Source organism: Humulus lupulus, chromosome 2 (genome assembly GCF_963169125.1).
Source record: "Humulus lupulus chromosome 2, drHumLupu1.1, whole genome shotgun sequence".
NCBI classification, from domain to species: Eukaryota; Viridiplantae; Streptophyta; class Magnoliopsida; order Rosales; family Cannabaceae; genus Humulus; species Humulus lupulus.
The window spans coordinates 7,882,376-7,900,374 of record NC_084794.1 but is presented as its reverse complement, the minus strand read 5'-3'; the positions used below and the strand labels follow the sequence as shown (position 1 = coordinate 7,900,374).

At 40.6% G+C, this 17,999-nt stretch overlaps 2 protein-coding genes and 1 pseudogene across 2 annotated transcripts; 2 read left to right on the top strand and 1 right to left on the bottom strand.

The window, feature by feature from the left end:
* Nucleotides 1-223: 223 nt before the first annotated feature.
* Nucleotides 224-4,604, top strand: LOC133817128 (lysine histidine transporter 1). The gene is made up of 7 exons (XM_062249536.1): nt 224-378; nt 2,447-2,604; nt 2,694-3,471; nt 3,576-3,681; nt 3,787-3,878; nt 3,980-4,048; nt 4,130-4,604. Exons 1-7 carry the CDS (start codon nt 334-336, stop codon nt 4,226-4,228), a joined length of 1,347 nt encoding a protein of 448 aa, XP_062105520.1. The 5' UTR covers nt 224-333; the 3' UTR covers nt 4,229-4,604.
* Nucleotides 4,605-5,075: 471 nt separating this feature from the next.
* LOC133817127 (lysine histidine transporter-like 2) lies at nt 5,076-7,892 on the top strand (annotated as a pseudogene).
* A 107-nt stretch (nt 7,893-7,999) lies between these two features.
* LOC133817129 (TLC domain-containing protein At5g14285) lies at nt 8,000-9,243 on the bottom strand. Its single transcript, XM_062249537.1, has one exon. It carries the CDS (start codon nt 8,977-8,979, stop codon nt 8,236-8,238), a length of 744 nt encoding a protein of 247 aa, XP_062105521.1. The 5' UTR covers nt 8,980-9,243; the 3' UTR covers nt 8,000-8,235.
* Between the last annotated feature and the right edge of the window lie 8,756 nt (nt 9,244-17,999).

The following is a 17,999-nucleotide window of genomic DNA, read 5'->3' as shown; positions in this document are numbered from 1 at the left end:
TTTTCATTTTTGTTGAGTATCATTTTAAAAAAGGAAAAACATTAATATTATTAGTTTCCTCGAAATTTCTGACACATCTACTTATTTTGAGAGAGAAGCTATTGTATAATGTGGTCATTTTCATTTTTGATTTTTTGTCTAAAGAAACTAATTAGACTATGAAGTCAAACAAAAAAAAAAGAAATAAAATATATATTTTTAAATGACCAGTTGTTATATTAGTCTATAAATACAGAGTTTGGTTTGGTCTAAAAATCTTGAGAACTCTTGTATATCTCTCTCTGGGTTTTTGTGTTTCTCCAAAACTCAGCACTTGAAACTCAAGAAAAAGCCATGGGAACTCAAGCTCCGACCAACCAGAGCAACTATGATGATCAGGTATATACATATACACACATATATATACATATAATCTTAGTTTATATCATATTCTTCATTCCAAACATGTTTAAAGCCATCTTTTTTTCTTTGATAACTTGCATCTTTTCGTTCATTTTTTCTGTATAATTATTCATATAGTTATATACATCGTAACATGAAAGTGAAAACTGTGAAATGATATGAAATAAACTTTTGGTCTTTACAGTGCTAATGTTGATCAGTATCACCATCTTATTATAGACAAAACTTTCAAATGAGGATTTAAACAGTTCTTGATATATTTTTTTAGATTCGAATACAATAAATGGCTTAATTTGAATCGTACTAATGGTAACAGTACTCATGTTTTAAATTTTCAGCCACTTTTGTTTTGAGTGTTTCTGTCTGGCATGAGATGATGCTTTATAATTAAATAATAAAACTCATAATATTTATTAAATTTAAATATGTGAGACTCGATATTGAATTAAACAATAGTAACAAGACATTTCCAGTTCCCTCTTAGCAATTTTCTTTTGTTTTTGGTGAAGAAATTCATCTTTCGTTATTAATGCTCTTGACCAACCATTTTTCTCTTCTCTTTTCTCTGTATTAATGACACTTTTTTCTTTTCAAAATAATATTTCTTTTTTACTTCCCTCAACACATAATAAACTACTGTCAATTCAATTGCTGAGTATTTTGTTTTTGAGCTGAAAAAATATATAAATATATGTGAAGATAAATTTATATAATATTTAAATATAAGAAAGCATATATATATATATATAGTCCAATAGTTGACTACTACAAATCTATATATAATATTACTAGTCTCTACGTGGCTTTATTTTTGCCTTTTGAAACTATCTCTTCTGTACTCAATCGTCTTCTTACGCCACTACTTTTATTCCAAGTTAGACATTTTTTTTTCTTTTTAAAAATTAAATAAATAATAAATACACAACCAAAGACTTTTTCAATTTCACATGCATGGCTTATCATTCTAGGATGGGCTCCCCCTTGTTTTGAATATAAACTTATCACTCACTTTCTTTCTTTTTTCAACTTTATTAAATTTGATCTTTTATTCAAAAATAAATATTGAACTCAATTGTTTATATCTTCCACATATATATATATATATATAAGAATACATTTATTTTTAGATATTTTACAAACAAAAATAATTTAGCAATATCATTTTCAGGATTTGGTGCCATTATATATGTCAAATATTTCTTTGTTTACTAATATGTTTATATGATTTAATAAGAATGGGTCCAGTGGTTCATTTTTCAACATTCTTAGCTGGCACAGCTATATTTATTTTATTTTATTTAATTTTTATTTTACTTATCAACTGATAGTATTATTCTTTGTATACAGTAACATGCATAGACCAACCATCCTATTTTTTATATCTTATTATAGAATATTACCGTTTTTATCTTTCTAAGCATGTGGACTTGATTCACCCCATATGTTCAAATTTTCTTTTATAGACATTCTTGTTTTGTTTTCAATTAATTTGCTAATCTTTTTTAGGAAATGAACATACCGTACCAGATTTGATTATTTTCCTGGTTTTAATAATACAAATTATCCATAATTTAATGAATAATTATTTACTTATCCAAACATATCCAAATATTGAATAATTATTCTTATTTGGGTTGGATTAGAAACATATTATAGTAGAATTTCAATTATTAATTTTTTTTTTCATATGAATTATAAATTATTGACACTGTTCACAAAAGGTAATTTATATGACTAATATGGTCCAATTCATTGAATTATTTGTGCATAGAAGAATGACACACTAACGATTTCTTCTAACTTATTGACAATATTGATTTTAAGTTCCAAAAACCAAAGATCGTTTTGTCATTGGTTTTCATTATATACACCATTGACTTAGAATTTTGGGAAAACAAAACATGTGATATCAAACCATATTGACTAAATAAAAAGTCACGAGCACCAGAAAGTATTCAATTTTGAAAGAAGCAATCGAGTTTTTGTTGATATTGGTCAGAAATAAAACTAATTTAAGTGTTATTACAAAATGTTATGAATGTAGAATGATGAAAAAAGAGCAAGGCAGAAGGCAATAGACGATTGGCTACCAATCACATCTTCAAGGAATGCAAAATGGTGGTACTCAGCTTTCCACAATGTCACGGCCATGGTTGGAGCTGGTGTCCTCAGTCTCCCTTACGCTATGGCACAACTAGGCTGGTGTGTTTCAAGTTTTCAACACAAACTTTCATCATAATTTTGGCTTTGAAAAAACTTTGGTCACTTCACTAACGAAAAAAACTTTTTAGGGGTCCTGGTGTGGCAGTCCTAATCCTCTCATGGATCATAACACTGTACACACTATGGCAAATGGTGGAAATGCATGAAATGGTTCCAGGCAAACGTTTTGACAGATATCACGAACTGGGTCAGCATGCCTTTGGTGAAAAGCTTGGTCTTTACATTGTGGTGCCTCAACAACTCATAGTTGAAGTTAGTGTCAACATAGTATACATGGTCACTGGAGGAAAATCACTCAAGAAGTTCCATGATGTTGTTTGCAAAGACTGCAAAGACATCAAATTAACTTACTTCATTATGATCTTTGCCTCTGTTCACTTTGTACTCTCCCATCTCCCCAACTTCAACTCCATCTCGGGTGTCTCCTTATGCGCGGCAGTCATGTCCTTGAGTTACTCAACTATTGCCTGGTCAGCTTCTGTGGAAAAGGGTGTTCAGCCAGATGTGGATTATAGCTACAAAGCCAAAACTGACGCAGGAGTTGTGCTCAACTTCTTTAGTGCCTTAGGAGATGTGGCATTTGCCTATGCTGGCCACAATGTGGTGCTTGAGATCCAAGCCACCATTCCATCAACCCCTGAGAAGCCTTCTAAGGGCCCTATGTGGAGAGGTGTCATTGTGGCTTACATAGTGGTTGCACTGTGTTACTTCCCAGTTGCTTTGATTGGATATTGGGTGTTTGGAAACAAGATTGAAGATAACATTCTTATATCATTGGAGAAACCTGCTTGGTTAATTGCAATGGCTAACCTTTTTGTTGTTATCCATGTTATTGGAAGCTATCAGGTGATGTTTCTACCTCTCTTTTTGTCTTTCTTTCTTTCTTTCTTTGCTTATGCTTGTGCTTTATAGTCTGATTTTGCTCTGGTTTTTCTCTTCTGGCTTTTTAGATTTACGCAATGCCGGTGTTTGACATGATAGAAACTGTTCTGGTTAAGAAGCTTAACTTCAGGCCTACTTTCATGCTTCGTTTCATTACTCGTAACATTTATGTTGGTAAGTACTTTCTCAGTTGATGTTTCAGTCCATAAATGAGTTAGAATAAGTGTTTTTTTTTAATTCACTAAATTGGAGCTGATAATTTTTTTTTTTTCCTGGCAGCATTCACTATGTTTGTAGGCATGACTTTCCCATTCTTTGGGGGTCTTCTTGGATTCTTTGGAGGATTTGCTTTTGCCCCAACAACTTACTTTGTAAGAAATCCTTGCTAATTAGCATAATTTTTATTGGGCTTTTTTTTCCTTTACATTTTTCAAAATTCTGATCAATCTTTTCACCATGTATAATTCTACAGCTGCCTTGCATAATGTGGCTTGCCATCTATAAGCCAAGGAGATTTAGCTTGTCTTGGTGGGCTAATTGGGTAAGTTCACCTAATTTTTGATGTGATTAAGCTTATCATTTTAGGACATAATCTCACAAAAAAATGTTTCATTCCTTGCAGGTTTGCATTGTGTTTGGACTACTTTTGATGACTTTAGCACCAATTGGAGGACTCAGACAAATCATTATCTCCTCCAAAGGCTACAAGTTTTACTCTTAAATTTTCTAGTCTCCTATCTATAAGGGTCCAAACTTTGCTTTATTAAGCAAATTTGTAGAAAGAAGAAAAGTAAACCAGTGAAAAGGATGTAGTGTTTGGAAGGAGGACAAACACAACATGGATTTTTGTTCTCTTGGTGAAAAGTCTAAGCTGATTTTGGAAAGAAAATAATTCTCACCATGAGTCCGAATCATCAGAGCTATCCCAAGCCCTTAATCTTTCCTATGGTTGTTTTTCTTAGTGTGCTTTGTATGTATCCACAGTCTCTTAATGTATTTTGTTTCTGGGGTTCTTTGTCAGAGGGGTGTGAATGTCTTGCCTTATTTAAATATACACAGATTCTTATTCTAGAATATGAGTTTGAGCCATTTGTTCCGATTCTGTTTCATTATTTTTTGTTGGAGTTTTGTTTTTTCCCTTTTGGCATCTTTTTGTGGTGGTTTACCTTGTTTGCAATACGATAACCTTAATGGTTGAAAATTTCTATAATTAACTTTTCACATAGTGAAAAATCCTAAATGTTCGATCAATTACATTACTCTTAATCCACATATCAAAACTATTTATGGAATTATGATAAGAAGTTGGTAATCCAAAATACATGATAACAAATATAATCACTAAACTACAATTACTTCATGACAAGATACTGCTATCTTAAGGACGGCCACAGCTTTTAATAACACAATTCAACCAATTGTAATGATAAGAGCTTTGATATTTTATTAGTAAAAAAATATTCTTGTAAATTCTGAATCATCAATTGAAACCAGCTATTTTCCAGCTCACAATCACAACTGGAGATTTTGTTGTATAAAGCACAGGTTTAGACTTGGCTAATTATAGGATAACCATATGAAGAGCTAGCTCTCTTGCCATTTTCTGTTCTTTAGTTTTGTTCATTTTAGGTGAGTAAATAGGTGATCACTTTTCATTGACCGAATGGTATATTCTCCTAGAGAAGACTAAAACACAGAAGAGCCAAATTTAAGAGCTTTCACACAAAAGATTAATACTTTTGGTGGCGGATTTTCTTTTGAAAATCATTGATGATATCGATATTTCCTAATGCGCTGTTTACTTTTAACATATGCTATTCAGAGAAAAAAATTATGACTATTTTCTCAACTCTTTGAAATAATTTCAGTGAAACTCTTGCTCTCATGGGAAATCAAGATTTTACAGATCAAAACTTGGATAAGCCATCTAACACCTTCAGCAGTGTAAGCAGATCGATTTTGCTTCTTTATTTGAATATAATTAAGTTAAAACTTAACATGATTGAGTTGTGATGAGTTTGTTTAAATCTCTAGCTGCCTAGATAACGCTCTAGTTTTGATCATTTAGATTGCTTACATATGTATTACTTGTTTGTATAACAGAGAACTGATCAGGAATTGTTGAGAGATGTGAACTTGGATAAGCAAAAGGATATTGATGATTGGCTTCCAATTACTTCATCAAGGAATGCAAAATGGTGGTATTCTGCTTTCCACAATGTCACTGCTATGGTCGGAGCTGGTGTTCTAAGTCTTCCCTTTGCAATGTCCCAACTGGGGTGGTAAGCTATTAATATAAAGAGTAATCTGTGAAAATACACCTCTTTTTAATATTACTTTGCAAAATGGTCTTCTTAAGATAACTTTTTATCAAGTAGTTTTCCGACAATGTGTCTGAGTGGCCATTTTGCAAAAAGTTATGAGAAAGAGAGTATTGTGCGTTGGGATTCATTCTATTGAGTTTTCAGGGGACCTGGAGTGGTGATTATGATACTCTCATGGGTTATCACTCTCTTCACCTTATGGCAAATGGTTCAGATGCATGAAATGGTACCTGGGAAAAGGTTCGACAGATACCATGAGTTGGGTCAGTATGCATTTGGTGAGAAGCTTGGCCTATGGATTGTGGTGCCTCAACAACTGATTTGTGAAGTTGGGGTGGACATAGTCTACATGGTGACAGGAGGAAAATCTCTCCAGAAAGTTTACGCTTCAGTCTGTGAAAACAAACACTGCACTCACATCAGCACCACCGAGTTCATTCTGATCTTTGCATCTTGTCATTTCTTTCTCGCTCACCTCCCCAACTTCAACTCCATCTCCGGCGTCTCTTTAGCCGCCGCAGTCATGTCTTTGAGGTACTCCGCTATGTTGCTCCTTTCCAATTGTTATGAACTATGGCATATTTGGTAACTAAAATCTAAAACTAGTACAATCCAACTTTACCGAACACACAACTTCATGCTTCAGCCAATGTTTCATCATCCGTTTTTTTCTTAAAGCACAGTTAAAGTTCATTATTATATAAGTTACAGGTCTACCAAACTAGTCTTATCTACACTTATCAAGATTCGTTGTATTTGTAGTTACTCTACAATTGCATGGACGGCTTCTGTGGATAAGGGTGTAAAGCCAGATGTTTCATACAACAGTAGAGCAAAAAACACAACAGATGGAGTGTTCAACTTCCTCAGCGCGTTGGGAGATGTGGCTTTTGCCTATGCAGGGCACAATGTGGTGTTGGAGATCCAGGCAACCATACCTTCGTCCCCAGAGAAGCCATCGAAAGGTCCCATGTGGAACGGAGTGCTCATAGCCTATCTAGTCGTGGCCTTGTGCTATTTCCCAGTAGCATTCATTGGATATTATGTGTTTGGTAACACAATCGACGACAACATTTTGATTACATTAGAAAAACCAAAATGGCTAATCATAACAGCAAACATGTTTGTTGTCGTTCATGTTATTGGAAGCTACCAGGTATGTAATGTCGTTAGTGTGTCACTGTCATAATCAATTCTTGCTTTTTTGTGAGTTTCAAAAGGCTAAACAACCCTTTTTGTTACATTTACTTTTTGTTCTTTTAGCTATACGCAATGCCAGTATTTGACATGATCGAAACGGTATTAGTTAAGAAAATGAAATGTAGGCCTACTTGGTACCTTCGCCTCATGTCGAGGACTGCATATGTCGGTATGAACAAGACTACTGCAAATCAACTTAGTTTTCTTTAAACTTTTTAACACTTGCATACTCAAACAAAGGACCCATCTTTTGGTTTCAGCATTCACAACGTTCATCGCCATTACCTTCCCTTTCTTCGGTGGTCTATTGGGATTCTTTGGAGGCTTTGCTTTCTCCCCTACAACATACTTCGTAAGCCAAACTACTAAACATATATTAGTAAAGAAAAGATTAATCGTATCCCAATTTGCTTATGTTTCTTTCTTGTTGTTTGATACTACTTCAGCTCCCTTGCATTATGTGGCTTGCAATTTACAAACCGAAAAAGTTAAGCTTGTCTTGGTTGGTGAACTGGGTAAGTGAAAACTTGAAGCACAAAGGTTTATGATTTTACTATATATAGAAGAAATATATACTGAGATTTTATGTTATATAACCATGATTGTCAGATATGCATCACACTGGGAGTTCTTCTAATGATTCTATCACCCATCGGAGGCATGGCAACGATCATTAAACAAGCCAAGGACTACAAGTTTTACTCTTAGGAAGACAGCCTAGTTCATTATCAAGTACCAAGAGAATAAATTAGGCTGCTCTGTTTGTGCACGTGCCTATTAGGTTGATTGTAATGTTTTTGCATATTCTATAATCAAACATATTATTAAATGTTAAATCAAGACATTGACGTGCTTGCTTGCTATGCTGACTTCTTGGCTCTTGGTTATAACTATTATGCAACAATTACAACTAATAAACATAGAAAACTAAGATTAAGAGAGAAACAGAGGACAAAAGAAAAAACAAATTTAGTAAAGCAAAATGCTTTTTCTGACATATACATTCAATATTTCCACCAAAGTACAAAAAAAGACAAAGCTAAACTGCAAATTTGATACTTAAATCAATTCTAACTTCTAAACCCATGATTCTAATTCAGTATACAGAAATACCCCAATTGACATTGTTGCAATGCAAAAAGCTTTATTGAAGCTGAACCAAAATGCAGAGCTTGAAATGATTAAAGGCTTCATTCATTCACTTTTATATACTTTTCTTCTCCAATTTCCCACTTCTTACTCTGTATAGCTCAACCCAAAGATTTGTTATCCAAAGAATACTGACTGAAATGGCTGTAAGCACCACAGCAACCCAAGAAACACAAACCCACCTGGGAATCACGCCATCGGCGGCGCCACTCAAGTAAAAAACGCCCATTTTGTAAAGAAAGTAAGGCCCGGCGAAACCACGAACGAGAGAGTACAAAACGTAAAAAGGAGGAGACAATAGATCATACAGTTTGGCTGCGAATTCAACGTCGCTTCTTCGAGCGTTGGCGAGGGTCCACGTGTTCTGACAAAAGCTGGTGATCTCTGCGAGGATGAGGAGGAAGAGAATGGCGAAGGCGCCGTGAGAGACGAGGTACCGGCACGTGACGAACACGAAGAGAGTGGCCAAGTGGTGACCGATGAAGAGAATGTCACCGGGAACGAAGATGACGTAGTGAAGAAGATCCATAAGAAAATAAGCTATGCTGTAATCAAGAACAAGGTTCTGAAACTCGGTATTAGGGGAAGCGAAGCCACGGTTCGCGTCGGCAAATATGGCACCGGCGGCTAAGAAAACCGCCGGCGTACCGTGAAAGAATGAGATTAAACAACTGGAAGCTTCGGGTCGGATCTTTGGGCTCCAATTACGGAAGACGACGAACTGGGCTGAGAGGTAGATGATGAGGAAGAAACCGAGGAAAAGAGGGAGAGTAGGTGGAGATTGAAATTGGGTTTCCATGGAAACCCCTTGTTTCGAAGTTCCGAATTAGAAAAAAAAAAAAATCAAAATTAGGGTTTTCGAAATTCAAAGACTGAGTTTTTTTGATTTAGAGACAAATGTTTTAGTGGTTTATAAATTCTAGAAAATACTAAGACAAAAATATCATATAAGAACGGTCAATAGAGTACCTGAACTGAACAAGAACCTCGTTAAAAAGGAAACAAAAACACTCAAAACTAATACGACGTCGTTTTTAAAGGTGAAGGAAGAAGAAGATGAAGAGTTTTAGTGGGCTTTTAATTTTGGTTTCTTCTTCTTCTTTTGTTGACCTACTCAAAGCCATCTTTCCCACCTAAATTATTTAATGGGCTTTTCTCTTACCTACCAGCTTAACAACTACATCCACTATTTATTCTTTTTATCTATATATATAATATTACATTTAATCTAGATTATATTTGCACAATTATGACCAGAAAAGTTTGTATATTTGTATATATCATCAAAAGGGTTTGTACAAGATGGGAAAATAGTAATTATTGAATACGCAATCAGATTATATATTTTATTAAATGATAATTTGAACATTGTGTTTTAAAAAATAAGTCAAAATATTATTATAAATTCGATTTTGGTCAAAATATTTTTAAATATAATATTTCATTCTCAGCCCTCGATCACTTCATTTATTACTGTGAACGCATCTTATCTCTAACGGTCGAACAATTAATCTTATAATTAAAAATATTTTAATAAAAATCGAGTCTAAAATACTATTTTGATTCATTTTGTAAACACACATGAATCAAATTGTTATTTAATAAAACACAGAGGCCGATCGCATATTCAGAAAAAATATTATGGCCAAAATAGTACTTTTATAATTGATATTTATAAAAATGTCATATTTTAACTTCAGATATTTTTAGCTTAAATAAATAATTTAAACCATATATTTTAGCCGCAAGCATTTTTTTCTTAATTTTTTGTTTAGACAATAGTACACCTGGTTTTTATTTAGGTGCAACTCTCAATTAACTATATGCATGATTATGTACATTCATTTGCTTAAACAAATATCATTTAAAGTTAGGTGTCCGTACATTGATAATAAAGAAGAAAAAAAAGCGAATAATTCATTATTTGAAAAAACAAAAAGGACTCATTCTAAATTCCTGATTTTCACTACAATATATTTATCTATATTGGGTATAAAAAGTAAAATAATAGATTAATATCGTACTAAATGAGTGATAAAAGTATTTTAGGTGTAATTTTCAACATAATTAAAGACTGTTGATGTATATAATAATTCCATTTTTTTAATAAACACTAATCATGTAGATATTTTTTTCTTTTTCTGGTAAGGAATAATCATCTACATTTGTTTAAACAATATTCAAGTTAGGTGTCTATTCACACTGACTCAAAAAAATAAAAAAAACAAGTGGTTAACTCAATAATTTATAAAAATAAATAAAAAGATCAAACTTGTAATATGTATATTATTTGTTGACGATTAATCTAAACAAAAAAGACCCATTCTAAATTCCTGATTTTCATTGCAATATCTAATACGTGTGTTGGAAGAAAACAGCCAAAAGTTGAATAAAAGAGTGCAAGCAACCAAGAACATGTACCACAAAAACACAAAATTGAGAGAATCAAACAAAGCACTTGTCTTTTCACATCCAATATTTTTTTTTCTTTTTCTATTTTATTTGATAATAATTGTCATCTTCACTATCACCATACCTAATTTTGCACAAGACTGATAAAAAAAAATGTCTCGAGACAGAGAAAGAGAAAAGACATAAAAACACAATTCTCTTTTTTTCATTACACATCTATATAAGATTTTCCTGGCTTTCCTTCTACGAGGGACTACTGACACAGAGATCAAAAATTTGCTGACTAAGGTAAGAAAAAAGACTCCACACTAAGATAGTGTAATTCCCATTCCCAACTTCTAAGCTTATCACAACTAAATGAGGCTACATGAATAATCCCATGATAAACCAAGTATCTGTATACTCTTCTACTAAGGTTGCTTATCATGTCACCATAACATAACATTAACCAAATAATTTGGCCAAGTTTTTTTTTTTTTTTTTTTGGTTTTTTCATTTTCAATGGCAAATATATGTTCTTGTCTCTCGAATCAGTCAATACCTAATCGATTTCTCCCTCCCCTATATAGGCTATGTAAGATTAATTTAATCTAGATGCATTAACAATCCTAATATGCGGAATAAATTGTATAGGATTGTTACAAAAAAAATAAAAGAGATCGATAAATTATACCTATAGTCATTGATTTGATAACTTCGCTCTAAAGTCTTTAGATCAACAAAAGAAAAGAAAGAAAGTTAGAGAGGATAATGGACTTTTAAGCTCTTACTAGCTCTTTAGATGGAGTATGAGAATAAGCCATGAGCTTGGGGACCAGAACCCTATATTTATATAGGTGAGACATTTTGTCAATGTCTCTGCCACAATTAATGTCAGAATATTTGACATTCAATAGGATATGAAATATTGGTTTACTCAATATTGAGTAACTACCTTAAATGCGAACTATATTGAGCATATCTGTCAATATATCACAATATTGACTTATTGAGAATCTATTAGAATTAATGGTTTTTTGTAATTCTAATTAATATAATAATATATTGTAACATTCTCCTACTTGGTCTACATTTAAACTAAAGTACCATGTAATCCCAATGATTATCCTTGTTAGGCAACAAACACATGAATCATAGTGATATGTCCTCTTTTATGACTAGTATTATCTTCCATGTATTACAATGTATTTATTACTCAACAATAAATTTTATGTGGTGATGTAACTTAATGAATAAACCCTATGTTTATTCAGGTCCAATGAAGATAAATTTTCTCAAATGAAATTAAGGTGCACATGAATATGAGAAAATATCTAAATAAGAGTTTCATTAATAACTTTTAATGAAAAATTACATAAGGAAACAGAATCCCATATATTCAACTTATGAACCTTGAATTTATGTAGTGGCATGCCCTTAGTCAAGGGATCTGCGATCATTCATTTTAGTGCTTGCGTTCTTAATGACCACTTTCATTTTCTTTAACACGCTCATTTATGGCTAAATACTTAATGTCGATAAGCTAGCTTTGACTACAATTATTGTTATTTTTCAAGCCATAAATACTGCTGTTAACTGAGATTTTCAGCAACTCTATTAATAAATAATATTTACTGATAATAATAATGAAAATAGAAGATTGACACGGGGTTTTTACGTGGTTGGGGCATTAACTAGCCTTAGTCCACGAGTCTATATTATTAGAGCTTAAAGAAGCTTTTACAATGGAGTTTTCTCTCAGTATCTGAACAGAGTTTCTGTCTTTTTTCGTGAATTCGAGAGAGACCTCTATAGTGCTCTGTAGCTTATACTTATAAGCTGATGGGAATACCGGGTCTGGATCGGATCAGACCCAGGCCCATCGGGGAAACGGATACAAGCGGCCTTTCTAGTGGAGGCCCAATACAAAAAGATACAAAATATCCGAAGTTTAAGCCAGCTAAGGCCCAATAGGTTGACCTCAGAACTATGTCTCGCCCGACAAAACGGCGCTTTGGGTTTGATCACTTCGAGTCACAAGGCAGATTCAGGAGACAAGACCAGTCAGAGTACTTAGCTGCGCAGTCCTGACACATCAGCGTGCAATCCCGAGGTGACCTTTTCTGCAGGCGAAAAGTGGGGACAACGCCCACGCGGAATGAGGCGGCTTCAGGGTCCTGGATGCTTGGCCCCTTCGACTGGGGGGTGGGGTGATCCAGGTCCGTTTACCGTTGTCCCGCTCCATTTACCACAAGCCCGGACCGTATCAGGGTCCGGGACAAGGACGCATAGGCCGCGATGGTTCTAGCGCTCTGGGCATCGCTCGGACTATCCTCGCTGAGGATGGACCCGGAGGGACGTCCCGGACCCCTCCAATGGGCCCAGTCTTGAGTCCCCGATCCGTACCCGTCCCCTTGGGCACTCTCCATACCAAGAGACCTTGGGCCGGGCCCACGTGCTGAGCTGGCCCTCTGACAGCGGGCCAAGACGAAGGCCCAGAGCCCATGCAGGAAATGGGGATAACATTTACCCCCCAAGCCTTCCCCCGGGCTTGCCAGGAGGAGGGTTGCATCGTCCCCGCGGCGCTCGCCAGGTTACCTCCCCAGTTCTTGCCCGAGTTCGGGGGTCCAGCTAGAAGGTCGCGGCATTGGTTGGATGCTTAGCCCGGATCGTTTACCACGATCCGAGGACGTTTACCTTCGGCCCACTTCATGGCTACGATACACGTGTCGCCGGGTGATTGCTGCACAGGCCTTGAAGGGTCGCCTAGACCTCCCAAGGGTCGCTAGGCCTAGACTAGGGTGTCAATGCACGTCTCGAGGCGTCCCATCCGCACGAGGGGGGGGGGCATCATTAATGTCCCTGGAATGAGGTGGACCGTAGGATGGGGCGACCTTTGGCATCCTGCACTTCTGGGCCGTCGGATCTGAGACGGCAAGGATCCGACCTAAAAGGACTCATAAATGCCCCTGCGCAACTCCTGACCGTCTGATTAAGAGACACTTGTCCGTTGGATCGTGGGCCTGAATTTGGGGCCAGTATAAATACCCCAAGAAAACCACATTTGGCACTTTTAACTCCTCGAACCAGCTCAAGAAAATGCAAACACTCTTCTAGCTTTGCATGTCCGACATCGCCGACGACATACACCGCCACCTACTAGTTCTGCGCCGCCGCCTGTTCCCCAGAACCCCAACTTCTGTTCTTCTACCTGACGACGCTTCTCGGGTTTGTCCCGTCGACGAACTACTACACCGGCTGCGCCACTTCAAGAACGAGGTTCTGCCATCCTTACAGTCGGATAGCCATCATCTTCAACGGTCGACACCATACAGTAAGTCTTTTTTAACTCTTTTGCCAACTTTGTGAACTTAAGTTCCCTAGATGCGTGCGTTTAGACTGCTTTAGAAATCGTTAGGAAGGCTGCCTGGTTCGGGTTGCTCCGTATCCGGATGCCTCCCGGACGAGGGGCGGGCCTTAGTAGTCTCCTCTCCCGATCAGGGCCCCGGGGCTCCCCGGAGTCCCGGACCTGATCCGACAGGACTCCAAGCAGTCCTTAGGAGACTCCCCGTACCTTGACCGACTTTCTCTAGTTTAAGTACTGACTGCTTGGTCTTTCTTTCTTTGTTCCCAGATCGTCAGTTATGGCAACAGGCGTTACGCTCCACTCTGAAGAAGAGGTCAATAAGGCCCCTGTCGTCGTTCCCGGATCCCAGACACCCAAGGGCAACAGGTGGGAAATGGACGTAACGGCCAACTCGTTCCGGAACTACCGGATGATGCTGCTCCTGGAGCAGCGCCTGGGCATCGAATCAACTCCGGGCCTCTTTCACAACTGTCTGGCCAGGCTCGAGGAGCAGGCGCATACGTCCGTGGAGGGATTCGGAGCCTGGAGCGCCGGTCACATCAGCGCGGGAGCTACGCTCCCGCTTCATGACTATTTCGTGCGGTTCCTGACGTACGTGGGGATCGCACCGTTCCAGCTGTTGCCGCAAGCGTACCGCCTGCTTGCTGGGTGAAGGGTGTTTTGTGTCGCGAAGGAGATCGCGGAGCCTACCCCTGCGGAAGTCTTGTACTTCTACAAGCTGGTGCCGCAGGTCAACGTCAAAAACAAGACCATGTACGGCTTTTACAGGCTGCAGCCTCGGAGCGGCTATCCTGCTCCTACCAGCTCCTGGAGGCACCCCCCGGATGTCAGGCATTACTGGTTCATGACATCCGGGTTCCTCATTGACAAGAACCCCACACTGTTGCTGGACTTCTAGCGAGTGGGTAAGTATTCTTCCGGACCTCTCTCTTTTATTCATCTTTTCTACTCGTCTCTTATCATGTCTTCCGGGTCGCAGGGCCCTTCGTTCAAACCCCCCTTACCGAGTTCCTCCTGGAAAGGAGGAGGTATTATGCTAAGTTGACCGCGGAGGAGCTGGACGTAGGGGGCTACGTCAGGGACGACAACCTCCGGCTAGTTGGGATGCTCGCGGCCACCCAGACCATTGTTATCCCGAGCCTTCGGGGCATCCCATGCGAGAAGAACGCTGACGTCTGAGAGCAGTTGGCACTCGACCACATTGCCACGGTGGTGAGAGCAGCGCAGGCCGACGCGGCCCAGCGTAAGAAGAACCAGCCCCCAGCGGAAGCGGCCACCTCGGAAGAGCTGGAGGAGCTTTTCGAAGATGCCCTACCAAACGTCGGGACTCCCGGGGCTAGCGTATCGGGGCGAGGTAACTCCCCTCTAATCTTAACTCCCCTCTAGTCGGGGACTTAGTCAGGGATAGGCTAGTACCGCCGGGCCCCGCGTTTGGGGCCGATGGGGAGATGAGGCCTTCATCTCTCGTCCCTGTAGGATCAGAGGTCTTAATGTTCTTATCCGGGTTCCTCCAGTACGGGGGGTTTCTGAACCCGGACGACGTAGGAGACCGGATCCATTCATTCGCTTTAAGGGAATTGAGTCTCGCCCGGGGCTTAGACGAGGGTTCGTCCCGGGCCATTTTTTACTGCTTTGTGTATTTTCATCTGTTTGGCTTACCGTCCTAACTCCTTTTTCTGTACTTTTGCAGAGGACTCCGACATGTCTAACCCGGCCAGCGAAATGAGGAGACTCATCAGGGAACGGGCGGCCAAGAAGGCGGCCAGGAAAGCAAACGAAGTGACGGGCATGGAGCCCCCCCCCCCCCCCCCACCAGTGAAGCACCCGGGACTGGGCTCTGTCCAGGCGAAGCTCTGGTCGTGGTCCCCTTCTAGGCCGTGGAGCCTGCTGCGGACGTCGCTTCTGACCAGCCCCCCGTGATTGATTTGGAGGCGGGCGAAGCCGTCAGCCGGAGCTCTGGGAAGAGGGGCCCGGAAGTCGACGCCGGGGAAGGCAACCTCGGGAAGAGGCCCCAGACGACGCCGGCGGGCTCAACTGAGGAGTCACACGGGGAGAGTCGGCTGACCGCGAAGGAAATCCCTGCATCGCCAGTCCTTCCCCTCCGCCCAACTCTTCTTGAGGAGGGGGAGTCCGCCTTGCGGGACGAGCAGTCCCGGCTGGTCAACCGGACCTGGGAAAACGGCCGGTGTTGGAGGGACGACGCTTATAAGGCCCTGACGATCCGTCGTCAGGTCGAGTTCTCGGATCGTCCTACCGAGTTCAGCGTTATCCAGCCGATCGTGGACCGGCTAGTCGCCGAAGCGAGCTTCCGCCCTAATCTCGGTCAGGACATCGCCCCCATGGCGGCTGATCTGCTGGATCAGGTTGGGAGCACTATGTCCAACCTTCAGGTGAAGAGGTACGCCACGATAGCCAACCCGGACGTGCTGTTCATCTCCCAGGCTCTCCGCCACCAGGCCACCGCGGTAATTTTCACTTCTCTTATACTCCTTCCATCATTTGTTGATGGTGGTTTTATTTTCTAACTTTTCTTTGCTACAGGTTGATCTGTTGTCCCAGAGGAGTGCCGATCTGGTGGCCGAACTTGCCATAAAGATGGAGACGGCCAAGCTGGAACTGGAGGCGGCCGTGAACCAGAGGGAGGCCGTCAACGAGACCCTTGGCCGGGAGACGGCCCACCTCTAGGAAGAAGTGGCCCGCGTGAAGGCGGAGCGCGAGGAGCTCGGCCGCGCCAAGGCCGGGTTGGAAGAGGAGTTGTCTTGGAAGACAAAGGATGCCAACGAACGGGCGACACTCTTGGAGACGGCCACGACACAATCCGCCCTGGAAAAGTAGGAGATCCTGGTCTTGAAAGCCCGAGTCTGCGAATTGGGCGACTCTCTGCTTCAGGAGAAGGCGGCGCATGAGACGACCCGCAAGGAAAAGGAGGAGGCTGAGGGCCTACTGGATGTCACCTTTAATGAGGCCATCTACATGGCCTGGTGCAAGGATAAGAATATGAACCTTCTCGTCTTTCCTGATCCTGAATCAAAGTGGGCCGAGTACAAGGCCAAGGAGAGGGAGGACGCGGACCTCCGGGCGGATGCGCTGTAGGCCCGAACACCGGCCTTGTATTTTTTTTAGTGTTTTTGGCTTGTAATTATATTTAACACACTGCTACTTTCTTTGGTTTTTACGAAAGCTTCCTTTTATTGTTCAGTAGAAATTTCGTCTAGTTGCCGCGACCAACTGAATGCAGAAGGCTTAGTTCCGGTTCCAACGGCCGGGACTAGTCCCAACGACTTAATTTTCCAAGTCTCTAGTCTTGGCACTCAGTCCAGGGCCCTCGAGGCTCGGTTTAACCCGGAGTTTTGCTCTCCTTTTACCAGTTTTTAGGCCCTGCCTTTGCCCTGGGGCAAACCAGATGCTTTCGTATTCCGGAAGTAAATTTTTCCGGATTGGACGTCGTTCGCCCGGAGTGGACCGGCCTTGGGCAGGTCCTCTATTATACCCCCGGACATTGTTCGTCCAGGGCGGGACCGGCCTTAGGCGCGGTCCTCTTTATTTTATCCCCCCGGACATCGTTCATCCGGGGCGGAACCGGCCTTGGGCTCGGTCCTCTTTATTATGCCCCCGGACATCGTTCGTCCAGGGCGGGGCCGGCCTTGGGCTCGGTCCTCTTTATTATACCCCCGGACAGCGCTCGGCCGGGGTGGGACCGGCCTTGGGCTCGATCCTCTTTAATTTATACCCCCTGATATCGCTCGTCCGAGGTGGGACCGGCCGTAGGCGCGGTCCTCTTTAATTTATACCCCCGGACATCGTTCGTCCGGGGTGGGACCGGCCATAGGCGGGGTCATCTTTATTTTATACCCCCGGACATCGTTCGTCCGGGGCAGGACCGGCCTTGAGCTCGGTCCTCTTTATTGTACCCCCGGACATCGTTCGTCCGGAGCGGGACCGGCCTTGGGCTTGGTCGTCTTTATTATACCCCCGGACAGCGTTCGTCTGGGGCGGGACCGGCCTTGGGCTCGGTCTTCTTTAATTTATACCCCCGAACATCGCTCGTCCGGGGTGGGACC